Consider the following 19,002-nt stretch of genomic DNA (forward strand, 5'->3'; position numbering starts at 1 on the left):
TCAGATGGTTTGGGTGAAAATCTTACTGCTACATGTTTTATGGCAATAAAGTCTCAAGCACATGAACGGAAACTATTGCAAACGTTCAAAGACACCTTTTTAGTAAGTCATTAGAGTACATAAAGGGATGTTACTCGCAAAGAAATGGCGGGAACTCCTGCTGCTGCCCTGGGGCGGTCATTCTTCTCACCCTTGTGCTGGGGGCGATGGTGTACAGAGTGAAGAGGAGCTGTTTGCTTCCCAAGAGCTGAGGCCAACCCGCTTAGGGGGTGGGACTCGGGCGGGGCTGGTGCTCGCCTGCTCCTCCCTGCCGGGCTGGCGGGGGACAATTTCGGAGCGGACTTGAGGGCGGCGGCCGTTTCGTCCGAAGGGAGACAGAGCGGGGCTCTAAGGAGACAAAGCTCGGAGCGCGAGTGGGGGCCGGGTCTGAGGGAAGCGCAGGTCGGACGACTACCGGACAGCAGGAGAGTGACGCGGGCCGGACTGCCTCTTGCAACAGGTTCTCAGGCAAGCAAGGAAAGGCCGCTCCGCCTCCCCAGGCCCCAGCCATTGGTCTCCTCCTCGGTCCCCGGCTGGGGGGAGAAGAGGAAGCACCACCACCACCACTCGCCTCAATGCGGTTCGGGGCCAAAATGATGCCTGTAAGTGTGCGAGTGTATGAGAAAAGGCGGCGATGTGGAGGGGGACAGTCTCCAGAGGTCTGAAGTCACTAGAGTGGGGGAGCCGGCGGCAAGGGCCAGGACGGTGTCTTGGCCTCTGTCTGCCTTCGGATATCTGATTTTTCTCTATGTGTAGCGCAGATGGAGCTCGTTGCCGCCGCTGCCCCCCCCCCGCGTACAACTTCAATTGGAGGAAAAGTTGGCAAGCGGGGTTTAGGATGGAAATGTTAAAAGTTAGATGTGGCGGGATTTTTAGCAGTGCCTTGGCAGCACTCGGTGCATTTTAGACCGGAGTGGAGAGGAACCTGGTCATCCGCCCTCGAATGATCTAAGATGGGGCAGCTTAGCTAGGGAAGACGCAGGAGGATCAGCAAATGGAGCTGCTGTGTCTGCTTCTCGCAGCGAAGTACGTTAAGAAAATGGAGAGCTGCGCTCCAATGCCTTCGGGGTAGTGGGAGAGAGTCGCTCATTGACTACACTTTTTGTGGCCTGCAACGTTTCCCCTTCCAGAAATCGTGTCCAGTTTTGATTGCTTCCTTATAACGCTTTAAAAAATCTAATGAAATGTAGTTTATGCTCCTCCCTATGGTCAGTTCAGTGAAGGAAATTGAGAGTTATAAACACACCTTGTGCAGGAAGCGGGGCTATTAGGTTCAAAACCACCACTGCCATGTTTTACCATGGTAAGGTGTGTTCGGTAGGAAACCCCAAGTTACTGAATGGGGGGAGCAGCAACAAAAAATCATGACTGCTGCCTGTTTAAAGTGATGGTCAGGATTAGTTAATTAGTTAAATACATGAAAAGGCTTTGTGCTGTCCAGGTATTCCCTTCAATGTAACAAGAATTAAGTCACTACTTCAGTTGTTAGGGATTATAGAAGCGTTGCCATTCTTTTGTCTTCTGTTTGTCTGTTTGATTGCTGGAGTTGTGCATCAGAAAAGTCTGATGGTTCATTATCCTGTCAAGTATGTATACACTCCGGAATGTGGCTAAGAAATCCTATGATGTATCCAAAAGTGTTAAATTCTCAAGATGTGCTTATGTCTTATGTATTTATTTAGGCATAAAATGAAACCTGTGTGCTTCTTACAGAATAAAATGACTAATTCAAAAATATTTATGTGATTACAAGGATAAGAGGATAAGAGTTCCTAAGAGCAATTTAAGGCTACTTTGTGCATTATGATAGTGGTATATGGAAAATGCTGTTGTGTAGAGAAATACATGAAGCCTGTGTTGAACAGCCTTACATATTAAATTTGTTGTGTGTACATATAAAAGGAAATAATCATTGGCCTGTAGATCTGCATACACAAAGCAAATGACATTCATGCATGATTTCATGGGTAACTGAAATGTTTCCTGTGTAGAAAAATCTTAATGCGTCTAATGCCTCTTAAAACTACAGCTGAAGTAAGATAAAATAATAGCATTGCATAGTCTGCTCAGCTCAAAAAGCAAAAAATCTTTAGTCCCATGTTGTGTCACTTGGCCAGTTTAAGATTACATTTGAGTTTTTAGTATTGGAAATAAATAGTATTGGATATTTCTCCAGCTGAGTGAGCGAGTGTGTACATATGTGCCCCCTCCAATATTTTCTCAGAATATTTGTCATGGAACATATTGGTCATATGTAAACAACACAGGTTTCAATGATTAACCACCAAGAGGTTTTGATGACTAAGTGGTGTATAAGACCTGTTAAATAAATAAAATAGTGATGTAGCTTTGAAATGATTGTTAGATGTTCATAGAACTATTGTTTTATTGCACAAGACATGTGTTACTTAGCTGTGAATGTGGAGGAAATCCAAAGATCTCCCAGCAAGTGTGTCTGTTGTGGGGAAACTGTTTTCTTAGCACTCCAACATCTACATTTGGAAGTGGGAAAATGCATTTTTCCATGCCTATCTTAAATGTTCTGAAGAAAGTGACACAACTGGCAACTAGTGGCAGACTTATAAGGCCCTACTTTCTGTGCCTCCCCTGTTTAGAGAATGTTTCAAATAGGGGTGGGAGTGGGTATTAAGAGGCAGACTGCATACTCCTTTTAAAAACGTTGGCAGTTCTTGGTAAATATCAGCAAAGCTACCCTGAAGCTTGTGACGTTGCCTGGAATTCTGTGGGTCACCCCTTCTCTTCTAGAAGCAATCTTTTTGAAGTGCGGCTGCTGCCCCTTCTATTGGTGGAGTAAGACATTGTCTGGTGGGTTAGTGTTATATATCTATCATCGAACTATTCTTCAATAATATGGGAAAGTCCTTGATCCTGGAGATCATTGAGTTCCTTTCAAGGTGTCATGTGCATTAGAAGATTAGGGGGGAGGGGGAATAGTTTTAAATTGCAGCAATTGACTGACATGGTAATTACAGGCGATTTTGGTTATCCCTTACTAAATATTTACTTGTTTCAGGGAAGCTGAAGACTGCAACTTCTCTTATTAGAGTGGAGATGAGTCCTTCCCTGCAATAAGAATGATAGTGTGAAATGGTTTCTTGTAGAATAAATAAAGGGAAATGTTCACACATTATAGTAAGCTAAAGCTAATGGTTTACCATGAATGGAGAGATGGCTCCCATGTTGCTCCTCCTGTAGGGGGAACAACAAGCCACAATCCCTGGTTTAGCATTGTCTGAACTGGGGATTGTGATCTGTTTCACTCAAACCTTGATTGGTAAGCCAAGAACAAACCTTGACTTCACATTTTGGTCTGTTTGGTGCAAAACAAACCATGATCCCTCATTCAGATTGTAATGCTAAGCTGGGAATTGTGGTTTGTTGCCCCTGCTCACACTAGGGAAGAACAAAATAGGCGACCAACATCTACGTGTTTATGGTAAGCCATTAACTATGGTTTATTGTAACTTGCAATTGCTGCCAATGTTATTTATAGAGTTGCAGTTCTAATCTGTTTTGCTAATTGGTGAGGATGAAACTAATGAGGTAATCATTCTATGTTATTTTTTTAGGTATTATTGAACATATCTCCAGGCATACTGTAGTTTGCTTTTGTTTTATTACTATTTCCATATTTTGAGAATATCTTATCATTAATTGGGACAGTTCCTATTAGCATAGCAGCTCTAACTGCCTTGATGGCCCAATGATGCTTCCCATGATCTATCTTTTTATATTTATATCCAAGTCTTCCTCCAAGCAGCTCAGAATGGCATGCATGGTATATCTCTTCCTGAGGTAAGTTAGACTGAGAGAAAGTTGTTGGCTCGAGGTCACCTGGTGGGCATTATAGCTGAGCAGGGATTTGGTCCTTGATTAACATGGGGAAAGTCAGACAACCTGCCGCACTGCTTTTCAACTGTTATGAATTGATTAGTTCTGCATTCTTCCAGGTCTACTTTTATATTAGTCTATGTGATTTGAAGAAAGGTTGGCCTTTTATGAGAAGAAAAATGGCTGCTATTACAACTGATAACATACTGCGTGGATGAAGGAAAAATCATGATTTATCTAAACTGTCATGGTTTAAAGAGGAGGGTGCCAAGCGCATGGTTAAAAGGAATGGTGTAGAAGAAATATGACATGCAACAAAATGTTGCTGTGGATCCTCACCTCTAACAGTGGTGTTCCTGTTCAATATTCAGTTACCTGGACTCCTCTTCCTCTGGAATATAAGCTATAATGTGCTGAAGTAGAAACTTTGGGGAGAAGGGGAAGGGCAGGCAGGAGAATTTTCTGGGTTGGCAGCTGGGTGTAGCTGTGATCTAGGGTGATGCTGGGCTAAGGTGGTAGATGAGAGTGGTATAAAATCTTGTAAAGAAAATTAAAACTAAAAATGCAGTTTATGTTATGAGCAGTAAGCTCCTCAACTTGGCACTCTGTGTCTCTCGTCCCTTCTCTCCCTGAGTGAGCACATGCATGTGTCATTTTACTTTTGGGGGATTTTGGTACTTGTGCGTACCTCTTGTGGTACCCGGAGCAGTATAGAGACCATCTCTTGTGTGTGAATGGTGCTGTTTTGACTGTATTAAGACTGGCACTCAGAGAATTGAGATTGCTATTAGTGTATACAAGTGGGACCTACAACAAAGTGTTGCACTGTTGAGTGTTCCCTGTTCACTACCCTCTTCCTCCAAATGAGTCAGTCAGCAATCCCTGGCTATTGAGGATGCTTGGTCTTCAGTGGGCTCTTCATGAGGTCTCCCCTCTTTGTTTTATGGCTTTTTCTAAATATCTGTTGACTTTTGCAAACCTCGTGGCTCCCCTGTGCCTGCTTGTACCCCTGTGGGCTGTACTGTTTTGATTATATAAGGACCAGCACTTGGAGAATTGAGATTGCTATTAGTGTACAGTATATAATGATAGTGATGATGATGATTTATTACATTTGTATACCGCCCCATAGCTGAAGCTCTCTGGGCAGTTTACAACAATTAAAAACATTAAAAACAAATATACAAATTTAAAAACACTTTTTAAAAAAACAATTTAAAAACATGATGATTGAAAGACAATGCATTTCATACTTGAGCATTTATTTTTTGTTAGAAATTGAAGTTCAGATATTTTCATTGATGCTTCTAAAGCATTTTAACCCCTTTTTATGAATGACTTACCACTTCTCAGTAAGGAAATATGTAGTTATTCTGTTACAATAATCTCTCCATCCTTCTGCTTTGAAGAGAGCAAGGGAAACACTGTTAAACAATAAATTAGCTAGTCAGCACAGGGCATGCCGCAGAAATCAAAAGGGTCCTGTAGCCCTGCTTCAACAAGTGATACTACAAAATCTTCATCATGGCATAATGAAGTACTGTTATATTGCTGAGAGTCAAACCAAGTGAGTGATTAAAAGTGGTCTTGCTCTTCCATATGCTGTATGCTTTTAGAAGCATAGCATTTTGCTGTATAATTAGTCTCCTCTTTTTTTTTAATGTCATCACGTTACATTTAAACACAGGCAATTTATAGTGTCGATGTGTGTAATAGCAAAAAATGCAAGAAAATGTATCTTAAAGGGAGCTCCATGTTATTGAAATCACAGGTATAGGAATATGGGAATGTGGAGAGCTGCTTATAGATCATTGCTTCACCTAGCTCCGTTTTTTCTACACTGACTGGCAGCAGCTTTCCAGAGTTTCAGATGGGGTCTGTTCCAGATGTACCTGGACATGCTGGGATTGAAGTTGTGATCTTCTGCATGCAAACCATTGAGCTCTGTTCCTTCCCCATATGCTGTAGTTGTACATGGTTTCCAAAAAAACCCCGCATCCACTTCATTGGATTGGATGCTGCAGGTCTCTTGCATTCCACTAAAATGCAGTGTGCGAAGCAGATTTTTAAAAATACAAATTGCAGGGGTGTGGGAGACTTGTGATGTTGCTAGGGATCCTGGACAGACAGAACATCATCAAGTCTTGGAATTGATTATTGGGCTCATAGCTGATAGAGGTCCCCTTTAAAATGTATTAAAGGTACATTTTATTAAAAGTTTCATTTTTTTCTGTGAACAGATCCATTTATTTGGACTTGTAGTATATAGTTATTATCAGGATTAAATACTGCAAATAATTAAACTTGTTTAGACCTATTAACATTTGTAGGTGTTAGTTCAAAGGACAAGAAATTAGCATTCTGGAGCTTTGATTATATTCAAGAAACTAAGAAGCATAATACTAAATTATGATACAGCACTATTGGTAGAAAAACATATAGAAATTAATTTTATTTATACAGGAAAAACAAAGTATTTCAAATTTGAAAATGACAAATTATAATATGCCTCAGACCTCTCTTTTGAGTTTACATTTTACATCCGTGCATACTGTTGAGGGAAAATGGAAGAAATTGGAAAGCGTTAATATGCAAGGTAAAATCATAATCTAGACCAGTGGTCTTCAACATTTACAGAACTGGGACCTGACCTTTAATCCATATATGCACCTTTTTTTTTTACTGTGGTAGTAAAAATGGTGGTAATACTGCTGATGGTGGTAAAAAAATTGTTATAGTATTGCTGTTGTGACCCACCTTGGATCGGGCTGTGACTTTAATGGGTCCCAACCCATCAGTTGAAGACCAATTATCTAGACAACTGCAGACATTTCAGTACATGGAGCTTCTCTTAAGATTAATGTTTAAGTAGATTTTGTGAAGTTTAAACATAAATACTTTTTCCCCAAAAGAAAAATAACTTAAAGGAGCTTTTCACTATTTTGTTCTCATTATTTGCAATAAATACTAAGTAATTCTTAAAAATAGAACATGCAACAATTTTTTGAAGGCCAGACTATTAAAATAATTGCCAGTATGTTTAAGAAAAATAAAAGGGAACTGTTTATGTGCACAGCACATAAATAATCTATAGATACTCTTCACCACAGGATGCTGTAATCTGAAAAATAAAGGTTCAAGGAGGGATTAGATAAATAGTATATTGATGGACATTGATTGCTAGAAATACATAACATCTCTGAATATGAAAGTTACCATCAGATGCTGTGGAAAAATGGAGTGTCATTACCATCTTGACTGACTTGTGTGCTTTTTATTTCCCAGTTTGGCTAAAGACCTATTCTGGCAGCTGTAATGATGTTTTTTAGTAGATAATAGGTAAAATAATATTTTTTGTCACTAATATAGTTAACCATAAGTTGGCTTTGTAATGCTTTCCTGTTCTCGGTTTTAATTTAAATAATATATGAACCTGTCTGCTGAGGAACCTCTGTGTTGAAGAGGATTCTGGGGTATGTTCTAGGTCATCCTTCTAGTTCTTATGAACTCTGTCCTGTTGGACCTCACTGTAGCCCTGCATGAAGTGAGTGTGACCTAAATCATATCCAGTACATCCTTGCAGCTGTGCATTCCAAAGGTAGGCAGGTATTGTTTGGCAAGGTGTTGATCAGGGAAACCTGTCTGCTGTTAATATTGATCTTTTAACTGATAACTCCTGGGAAAGAAGCAATTCCCAAGAAGTTCCAAACTTCCATGGAATACAGTTAAAAAACAAACCTTGTTAATAGCATCAGGAATCAATGTGAAAACTCAACTGTTTCTCTTCCCAGGAAGGCCCATCTAGCCCCCTCTTTAGAGACTTTCTGCTGGCAGGCAAAGAATTATTTAGACCAGCATTGTTTTTGCTGGGCTGATTACTATTTTCTGCATGCAAAGCAGCTGTGCTGTGAGCTCCTTTAGGTGCTTAATACAGAAAGTAGACTAAAAATATAAAAACACTAATAAAAGGAAAATGTTATGGGTGCATCACAAGGTTGATAAAAATCAATGTTTTTTAAAAAAATATTTTTTAAGTTGGATTTTTAAATTTTAAATTGGATTTCTAAGTTTTCTTAAAACAATTAGTAGAAAAAGAGCCTAGGTCAAAGATATCATAATGAATACTAATTATACAACTTCTAATTATATTCTATGAATATGTTAAAAGCAGTTTATGGAGATGGGAGATAATCTGATCAGTCCTATTCTGCAGGAAGCGTACATGAAGTGCTCGCTCTCGCTCTCTCCCCCCCCCCCCCCGCTCTCTAAGTGCAAAGATAGAGAAGGTCAATGAGTATGAATAGAGACTTTAGGGAGATGGAATAGATCTGAACAAGGAGCAAGAATCTATGTAAATGCAAGCAAGGGGAATTGAAAGTGAAACCAAAAGTAACAGACCATATGCCTGCAATCCTGACTACTGCAGAAACTTCTGCTGCATGTATCCTCCACTGAAGAAGGGAAATACAGTGGTTCCCAACCTGCAGGCCGTGACCCCCAGGGGGCTGAGAAGTAATCCAGAGGGGGCCATGAACAGTAAGGAAATGAATTATTTTTTTTACAAAAGTCTTAACTCCCTGGACACTGTCTGCTCACCACTGCAGACAGCACCTCCCCTTGCTCCAAATGAGAGGGGTGGACTTTTGCTGAAGTGCCAGAGCGTCTTTCAGGCACATTGATGGCAGGCATCTGCCTATAAAACACGTGGCAGACGCTGAAGGAGGCTGAGGCAGCTCAGCCCACATATAACTGAGTTTTCCCCCCTTCATTTTCTAACTCGTATGCTCTGGAAATATATTTTCAGTTTCTCCACACCATGCATAATTTTATGGATCTCTATTATGCCTCCTTACTGAACTTTTTTCAAAATCAAAAAAGCTCCAAACACTTGAGTCAGACTTGGTAGGAAATTATTTTTAACCTCCTGTTTTGATTGGCCTTTCTCTGGCTCTGCAACATCCTTTTTGAAATGGGGTGACCAAAATTGCATACAGTTTTCTAAATAAGGCCACAACATAAAAAGGTATTACAATGTGGACATTATATTTTTATCCCCTTTCCTAATCAACCTTAACATGGAATTTGCTGCTGTCAGCCCTGCCATACACTTGATATATCTATTGAGCTAGTTATAATTTATTTATGTAAAAGATTGTACAGTAGGGCCCCACTTACCGGCGCTTCGCTTTCCGGCGTTCCGCTAATGTGGTAGTGGGAAATTCCACGTTTTAAAGCCGGTTTTGTGCTTTTGCGGCATTTTCGCGCAACGCGCCCTATTATACTCAATGTGTTCCGCTTTACTGCGATTTCCGCTTTATGGCAGCAGTCCGGAATGGAACCTGCCGTATAAGCGGGGCCCGCCTGTACAGCCACCTTTCAGCTGAAACTTCCAATGTAACTAAATAATAAAACAAAATTAAAAACCAATATAACAGTAAGGTAGCAGATAAAAGCAACGTTAAAAACAGCCTGTTCAAACTTCATCAATAGAGCCATTTTTTGGCCCTGATGTTCAGCGCTTTGCTCTTACTTTGAACCTCATTTATCATTTTGTTGCCCACTACAATCTTCTTGCAATCCATCTTTGTGAATTACTCCAGAGTTGTGCTTTTCTATGCTCTGCAAGGTGATTCATGGTTACAGTACAGTTAGGGTTAAAAACTGGAAAAGCAGAAACAGGCAAACTGTTTTGCATGAAAGGAATATAATTGTTTTCAAAACCCATTTTTAATGGAGTTAAGATGTTTTAAGGCAGGAGTGGGGAACTCAGGATCTCCAGACTCATTCCCTAGTCTGACCATTGGCAATATTGGCTGGGACTGATGGGAGCTGGAGTTCAGTAGCACTTGAATGGCCAAAGTTTCCCCAACCTATTTTAAGGCACGCTGTTTTGTTTTGTTAGAACAACAAAAGATTTGTTTGACTGCCATGGATTTTTATAATCCAGGGTCAAAGCTTGGGAAGTGAATTGCCATGTGATAAATTGCAAACTGCAATGTATTTTATTCAGTATATTTAATCGATAAGATTGACTCCAGCTATCTTGTCCGGCTATGCTTATAAGAAAGTTACGAGTTCTGGGATGCAGGTTTTATTTGCTGAAGATCATGCTTAGGATTCTGTGGTGATACTGAGCACATATACTATGTTAAAATTATTCTCCCCCCCCCAATAGCACACAGAGTTGACATCTCTGTGAGTTTCATCACACACTAAGGGAAGGGGAGACAATGGTCTTAACACTTAATTTTTTCTGGAGACAGTACCTTAACCATGTCATTGAGAGCTGCTATTTCTACCTTTAGGGAAGGGCCGTAGCTCAAGGGTAGGGCATGCAGAAGGTCGCAGATTTAATACCTGGCCTCTCTAGGGATTCTTTCCAGGCCTGGGAGAGATCCTGTCTGAAATCCTAAAAAGCTGCTGTCAGTCAGTGTAGACAATCTTGAGCTAGAGGAACCAGTGGTCTTTCTTGGTAATAAGGAAGCTTCCTTGCTCCTATATCTTGAGATCCACGTGAAAGTGCCTTCAGTAAGGTTTCCTTCCATCCTGTACTTGTTGTAAACATGAAACGGTTCTATAATGCTGCTTGTACTACTACAATCCTTGTCTGTACTCTGGTAATATCTTCTTACAAATCAGCACATGTTTACACTCACCTCTCCCTAGTTAACTCCACTGTCTTCTGTGCTGGCACCAGAGCCACAGTTGTAGCTGACAGGGTAGGTGAGGGTAGTGGTGCTGGGGATGTTCTTGTTTTTCTTCCTGAATTTTCAGTATTCTCTCTTGTTTTTTTAAAAAAGTAAAAGTTTAGCCCTTATCCTGGCAATCATATAAAACTTGCTAGGGCTGTTCTGCCCAATTATTCAGGAAGAAGATAATCTGTTCTTGCCTTCTAATATTCTGTCTAGTGAATGAGGTACTTAGAGGATACTTGTATCCTCGGCACTTGAAGAAGAATGTATTATATTTCTTTTCATTAAAATACAAATAACTATTTGATGATTTATTTTTAGGCTCCAGAGCTTTTCATCAATTTACAGTGCCCCTTCCCTAACTGCAGCGTTTCTGGTTGCAAACTTTCTTTTTCTTGGTGAATTTTGAATGTGTCTGCTATAATCACTATATCAGTGATTTCCAACCTGTGGGCCGTGACCCAAACGAGGCCTCAAAGTAATTGAGAGGGGGCCATAAACAATAAATAAATCCGTTATTATTATTATTATTTTAAAGTCTTCACTCCCTGGACACTGTCAGCTCCCCACTGCTGCTGCAGATGACATCTCCCCCTTGCTCCAAATGAGAGGGGAGGACTTTTGCTGAAGTGCCAGAGCGACTTTCAGACATGCCGAGGGCAGGGATCTGCCTATAAAACACATGGCAGATGCCAAAGGAGCCTGAGGGTGGAGCTATAAGGAAGAAGAGGGGATTACTATCACTGACCCCCGTCTCCTCGCACTGCCACTGCTGACGACACTCTTACTCTGAATTAGAGGAGAGGGCTTTTTGTGAAGCAAAAAGAAGCAACGCTGCAAGGAAAGGCTGCTTTCCTCCTTCCTGGCTGGCTGGCTGCCTGCCTTTCTTGGTTCCTGCTTCGCTGCTATCTCTTTTTAAAAATTAGTTTTATTTGCGAGGCTGCTCAGATCTCGCCTTCAGCCCAGACGGACCCAAGGAACAGTGAGGAAGCTCAGGACTTGCTCAGCCCCCCACTTCTAAGTGTATGTGCCAGCGTCCCCCCTTTCTTCCACCTATACTCTGCCCACCCATCACTCTCTCCAAGATGCTGGGGCAGATTAGGGCTTCCCCCCTCCCACATGCCCAAATGCATGCACGCCTACAGATGCTTGCAGGAGGGGCAGGTGTGTTTGTGTGCGTGCTTGCGCTGATCTGTGTTCTGCTCCACTCTTTCCCCAAGTGCACGCCTACCAAGTCATCAGTTCTGATGATCATCCCAAGGCCTAAAAGTACAAACCCCCTCCTCAATCTATCCATCCTTTTCACAATCTAGCATCCCTGCCATTACCACATTGATGCTTCTTGATTATTATTATTACTATTATTTTTTAAAAGCTGAGCAGGTTGGCTGAGGCTGGGGTTGAAATGTATTTATTTATTTAATTATTGTTGCATTTACATCCCACCTTTTCTCCAAGTAGCTCAAGGTGGTGCACATAGTCCTCCCCTTTCCATTTTATCCTTACACCAACCCTGTGCCAGGCTGAGAGACTGTGTCTGGTCCAAGGTCACCTAGTGTGCTTCATGGCTGGGTGGGAATTTGAACTTGGACCTTAGTCCAGCACTATAACCCACTGGTGTAGGGAGACAGGACTGTACATCTTCAGATGAGGGGGGATACCAATTTGATTGGACCTTTTCAGTAAGAAAAGAAACACCTCCCTGTCTGCAGGGAGCCTTTTATAGAAAGGGATATTTGGAGATGTGATGTTGCCATGCACCATTTTTTCAATTGACAGTGTTGGGCCTCAGCTCCTCCATGGGGGCCAGGAAGTGGGAAGGCATGAGTTTCAGGGTCCACAGCTGTCAGAAGGAGCGGTAGATCCAGGAGTTGCTGAGTCTCTGCAGGATAGGGGATGTGGGAGTGAGTTGGAGCTAGGGTCAGTTCCCATGGATGGTGCTCTCTCTGAAGAAGAGTGTGCCCCAGACCAAGACGAGGAGCCGTTGGAAGTTGCTCCGGAGGGTGCGCTCCCTCCCCCTCTGCGTAGCAGTTCTCAGGAGGTGCCAGGAGAGCAACCTCCTGCTGACATTTAGCCTGTTGCCGAGGCCCTTTTGGACGAGCCATTGGACGCCCGCCCCCCGTCACCCCGCGTTCGTCGTCGCGAGAAACGGACTGGTCAGAGGCAGGACTTGAAGAGTCAGAGATTAAGATCAAGGACTTTCCCTACTTAAACCTGTGGCTCCAGGGGAGGAGCTGCTGAGTCAACTTTCTTTATACATTGCAGAGCATGTCTAGAGTGCAGCTAGGGAATTCTAGTGAGTTAGTTTAGTGCTCTCTATGAAACGTACTGCTTTTGATGTATCCATTACTCTAATAAAACAAGAATTAATTACACCTGCATCTCAGCCTCGTGGATCCCACTCTGAACGGGACAAACAGAGACTAAAATTACAGTTAGTATGGGGGGTGTCACAAAAAATTTTGAGCTTATGAAGGGGGTCCCATACTCCTAAAGGTTGGGAACCACTGCCCTATATTATTATTTATTTATTAAATGTATATCCCACCCTTCCCAGAAGGAGACCAGGTCGGCAAACAACAAAACACTAAAAAATCTATAAAACGTATTAAAAACAAAACATCTTAAACAAAGCATCTTTAAAAAATAACTTCTAAAAAAAATCTTTAAAAACATCTTTAAAATAATTCCAATACAAATGCGGGCTGGGATAAGGTCTCTGCTAAAAAAGCTTGTTGAAAGAGGAAAGTCTTGAGCAGGCGCCGAAAAGACAACAGAGATGATACCTGCCTAATATTTAAGGGGAGGGAATTCCAAAGGCTAGGTGACACAACACTAATAGCCCGATTCCTATGTTGTGTGGAATGGATCTCCTGATGAGATAGTATCTGCAGGAGGCCCTCACCTACAGAGCACAATGATCAACTGGATATATAAGGGGTAAGACAAACTTTCAATTATCCTGGCCCCAAGCTGTATAGAGTTTTATACACCTGATAGCTAGTGGGGAGCTAGTGCAGTTTTTCCAGTGGTAATAAGTTGGCAATGTCCTGCCCCAGTGAGCAGTTGCCCCACCACATTTTGCACCAGCTGCAGCTTCCGAACCAATCTCAAGAGCAGCCCCACATAGAGTGCATTACAGTAATCCAGCCTGGAGGTTACCAGTACATGGACAATAGTGGTCAGGCTATCCAGGTCTAGAAATGGCTGCAGCTATCTTACCAGCAGAAGCTGGTAAAAGGCACTCCTAGCCACTGAGGTCACCTGAGCCTCTAGCGACAAAGATGGATCCAGGAACACCTCCAGACTACGAACCTGCTCTTTCAGAGGGAATACAACCCTATCCAAAGCAGGCAACTGACCTATTATCTGAACTTGGGAACCACCAACTCACAGTGCTTCCATCTTGCTAGGATTCAGACTCAGTTTATTGGCCCTCATCCAGCCCACCACCGAGTCCAGGCACTGGTCCAGGGCTTGCATGGCCTCTCTCAGTTCAGATGTTATAGAGAAATAGAACTGGGTATCATCAGTGTACTGCTGACACCTCATGCAAAATCTCCTAATGACCGCTCCCAACAACTTCATTTAGAAGTTAAATGGCATGGGAGACAAGATGGTATCTTTTGGCACCCCACAGCACAACTGCCAGGGGGGCTGAGAGACAATTACCCAATGTTTTTCTCTCTGAAACCAACCCTAGATATAGAATCAGAAACACTGTAAAACAGTGCCTCCAATACAGATCTCACCAAGTCAGCTCAGAAGGATGTCATGGTCAGTAGTATCAAAAACTGCTGAGAGATCAAGGAAGAATCTGTTCTTTGGGTAAACACTGTAAAACAGTGCCTCCAATACAAATCTCACCAAGTCAGCTCAGAAGGATGTCATGGTCAGTGGTATCAAAAACTGCTGAGAGATCAAGGAAGAATCTCTTCTTTGGGTAAAGGCCATCCATCGGGGAGACCAAGGCCGATCTAGTTCCATAACCAGATTACATGTTTTATCCAAGAGTACTTCAGTTGCTGTACCACAACCCTTTTGACCACCATCCCTAAAAGTTGCGTATTTGCAACTGGGTGGCAGTTGTCATAAACCAATGAGTCCAGGGTGGATTTTTTCAGGAGCAGTTGAATCACTGCCTCTTTCAGGGCAGCTTGGGACCACTTGCTCTCACAAAGACACATTGACAACACCCTGGATCCACTTGGTCAAACCCCCTTGGTAAGCTTTAAAAAACCAAGAAGAGCAAGGGTTGAGAAGACTCATTGCTGGTCGCATCGTCACAAGCAAATGATGCAGGCCATCAGGCTGTATCAACTGAAACTGATCCCAAGAAGTTGCAGCAGACATTGCACTGGACACCTCACTGGTGAATTCAGTAAATGTGGATGGGGTGTCAAGATTGCTGCAGAGGCAAGCAACTTTACATTTGAAGTGCCTTACAAGCAATTCACAGCAGGCTTCCAAAGGGTCTAAAACTCAATTTTCTGGAGTAGATGTTAACAGACTCTGTGTGTTTGTGTGTTATGTGCTTTCAAGTTAATTACAACCAGGGCTGTGGAGTCGGTACACCAAACCTTCGACTCCAACTCCTCTATTTTTCTACTGTCCGACTCTGACTCCACCCAAAATTGCTTCTTGTCAATCAAAGTTTATTTGGAAGTCGGAGTCGGTACATTTCTACCGACTCTGACTCCTCCCAAAATTGCTTCTGACTCCACAGCCCTGATTACAACTTATGGTGACCCTATTAATCAGCAACCTCCAACAGCATCTGTTATAAACCACCCTGTTCAGATCTTGTTCAGGTCTGTGGCTTCCTTTATGGAATCAATCGATCTCTTGTTTGGCCTTCCTCTTTTTCTGCTCCCTTCTGTTTCCCCCAGCATTACTGTATTTTCTATTGAATCATGTCTTCTCATTATGTGTCCATAGTATGATAACCTCAGTTTCATCATTTTAGCTTCTAATGATAACTCTGGTTTAATTTGTTCAAACACCCAATTATTTGACTTTTTTGCAGTCCATGGTATCCGCAAAGCTTTCCTCCAACACCACATTTCAAATGAGTTAATATTTCTCTTATCTACTTTCTTCACTGTCCAATTTTCACATCCATACATAGAGATCGGAAATACCATGGTCTGAATGATCCTGACTTTAGTGTTCAGTAATACATCTTTGCATTTGAGGACCTTTTCTAGTTCTCTCATAGCTTCCCTCCCCAGTCCCAGCCTTCTTCTAATTTCTTCACTATGGTTTCCATTTTGGTTAAAGATTATGCCAAGGTATTGATAATCCTTGACAAGTTCAGTGTCCTCATTATCAACTTTGAAGTTATATAAATCTTCTGTTGTCATTACTTAGTCTTCTTGATGTTCTGCTGCAGTCCTGCTTTTGTGCTTTCCTCTTGAACTTTCAACAGCGTTCATTTGACATCATTACTGGTTTCTGCTAGTAGTATGGTATCTTCTGCATATCTTAAATTATTGCTATTTCTCGCTCCAATTTTCACACCTCCTTCATCTTGGTCCAATCCTGCTTTCGATATGATATGTTCTGCATATAGATTAAACAAATAGGGTGATAAAATACACCCCTGTCTCACATCCTTTCTGATGGGGAACCAATCAGTAGCCTCTTGTCCAGAGTATAGGTTGCACATCAGGACAATCAGATGCTGTGGCACCCCTATTTCTTTTAAAGCACTCCATATTCTTTCGTGATCTACACAATCAAAGACTTTGCTGTAATCTATAAAGCACAGGGTGATTTCCTTCTGAAATTCCTTGCTCGTTCCATTATCCAACATATGTTTGCGATATAATCTGTGGTACCTCTTCCCTTTCTAAATCCAGCTTGGACATTTGGCATTTCTCATTCCATATATGGTAAGAGCCTTTGTTTTAGAATCTTGAGCATTACTTTACTTTCATGGGATATTAAGGCAATAGTTCAATAATTATTGAATTCTCTAGGATCCTCTTTCTTTGGAATTGGGATGTATATTGCATGCTTCCGGTCTGCGGGCCATTGTTTTATTTTTCATATTTGTTGACAAACGTTTGTCAAAATTTGGAGAAATTCTGTCTCAGGAACTTGTAGCAACTCTATTGGTATGCCATCTATTCCTGGTGATTTGTTTCTTCCAAGTATTTTAAGAGCAGCTTTCACCTCACATTCTAACATTTCTGGTTCTTCATCATATGATTCGTCCGTAAATGAATCTGTCATCCTTGCATCTCTTTTATACAATTCTTCAGTGTATTGCTTCCATCTCCTTTTTATTTTCTCTTGGTCAGTCAGTCTGTTCCCCTATTGATTATTCCACATCCCCACTCTTGGTTTAAATTTCCCTTTCATTTCTCTAAACTTTTGGAATAGGGCTCTTGTCCTACCTTTTTTATTATCCTCTTCTATTTCTATGCAATAACTGTTGTAATAGTTCTTTGTCCCTCCATACTCGTCACTGTATTGTTGCATTTAGGGTTCTAACCGTGTTTCTATCTCCTTTTGCTTTCCTTCTATCTTTACCCATTTTTAAGAGTTTCTTCAGTCATCCATTGAGGTTTTTCTCTTTTTAACTAGAGGTATTGTCTTTTTGCGTTCTTCCCTGATACTGTCTGTGACGTCAATCCATACTTCTTCTGGTTCTCTATTAGCTAAGTTTAAAGCCTCAAGTCTGTTCCTTATTTAATCTTTATATTCTTCTGGGATGTTATTTAAATTGTATTTTGGCATTATGATTGCTTTGTTCTTCTTCTTTAGATTAACTCTGATTTTCAATATGACCAGTTCATGATCTGTACGTACCACAGCCTATTCCTGGTCTTGTTTTCACAGAAACAAATTATTGGCTTCACAGAATTCAGTGTCTTCCTCCTGCTTCATTTCTATCTCCTAAGCCCCATTTCCCCACAATTTCTACTACTTCTGTGTTCCAGTCCCCCATGATTATCAGCACATCTTGTTTTGGTGTGTGATCAATTTCTTCCTGTACTTCTGTGTAAAATCTCTCCATTTTCACTTCTGTGTTTGCTGTTGGAGCATAGACTTGAATGATGGTTATGTTGATAGGTTTCCTGTTAAATCTCATTGATATCGCTCACTCAGACCTTGCGTTATAGCTCCTAATTGCTTTTGCTACATCACTTTTCAATATTAGAGCAACCCCATTTCTTCTTAATTTCTCATTTCCTTCATAGAATATTTTGTAGTTGCCTGATTGAAAATATCCCATTCCCATCCATTTTAATTCACTCACGCCAAGTATTGTAATGTTGATATGTTCCATTTCTTGCTTGACAATTTCTAACTTTTCCTGGTTCATGCTTCTCACATTCCATGTTCCTACTGTGTACGTTGTACAACTCAGGACTCTCCTTTCGCATCTATGTGCATCAGCCTCTGGGCTTCTATTCGGCTTTGACCCAGTTGCATAATTAATCACAGTGCCACTCATACTTGTCCATTGTTCTTCCCCAGTAGCTCGCTGAGCGCTATCTGACCTGGGGGTCTCATCTTCCAGCACTATCTTATGTTGCATTTTGGATTGTCTATTTGATAGGATTTTCGTGGTAAAAGGTATTCAGAGGTGGTTTACCATTACCTTCCTCTGAGTCTGGATGCATTTTAGTCTGGATACATCTTAGTCTAGATAACACAAAAAAGTTCCACTAGATGGTTACTTGATGCGATGGAGGCAGAGAAGTAGGCCTTCCTCACCGCCACAGAGTAGGCATAGTTATGTTGTTTCATGCATGCCCAGTCAGCTTCACAACATGTTTTTTGCCACTTGCGCTTTTGTCCGGCCTGTTTCATTGCCCTTGCTTCATTAGTGTATCAAAGTGCAAAATGCAATGTCTCGTTGTTCTACAGTGTGACAAGGGCTTCAACAAGGTCACTTGCTCGATCTGCTAGAAACCCCCCCCCAAACATTCAGGAATCCATTGGATTCCATCAGTCTCTGTGGGCTATCTTTATCTGCCCACCACTCCTGCAGATGAGGTTCCGAGCCATAAATCCTAACTTTTATATCAGTTGTCACATGTTTCTAGTCTCAAACTTAGAACATGTATTCTGTAGCTCCTCACCCTTTCGTTTACTAATTTTGCCTGTCTCCCTTAACCCTTCAAAAAGTTATAGGTTATTCACTTGTTTTTTCATCTTCTTCCACTTCTACCTGTGTGCTTCCTTTTCAGATGTCAGGCCATGCCTGTCTCTGATTTCAAATTTCTCTTCAAAACACACTTTAAAAAAAAAGAATTTCCTGTATCACTTTATCATACCAGCTTGCCAGTTGTATCTTAAGATCTCCTGCAGAGGCCCTTCTCCAAAGTACCTTCTTTAACAGAGGTATCTTATGATGGAGAATTTTCTCCTATGGGATCTTTACTAGGGGTCCTTGAAGAAATTT

At 41.5% G+C, this 19,002-nt stretch overlaps 1 protein-coding gene across 1 annotated transcript in view; it reads left to right on the top strand.

Annotated features, from left to right (window-relative positions):
• The first annotated feature begins 266 nt into the window (after positions 1-266).
• Positions 267-19,002, top strand: part of TP53BP2 (tumor protein p53 binding protein 2) — a 72,077-nt gene continuing 53,341 nt past the window's right edge. The window contains exon 1 of the mRNA XM_061625082.1: positions 267-641. Coding sequence (XP_061481066.1) covers positions 615-641 — 27 coding nt within the window. The 5' untranslated portion in view covers positions 267-614. The remainder of the gene's footprint in view (positions 642-19,002) is intronic.

This window comes from Rhineura floridana, chromosome 4 (assembly GCF_030035675.1).
Source record: "Rhineura floridana isolate rRhiFlo1 chromosome 4, rRhiFlo1.hap2, whole genome shotgun sequence".
Taxonomy (NCBI): domain Eukaryota; kingdom Metazoa; phylum Chordata; class Lepidosauria; order Squamata; family Rhineuridae; genus Rhineura; species Rhineura floridana.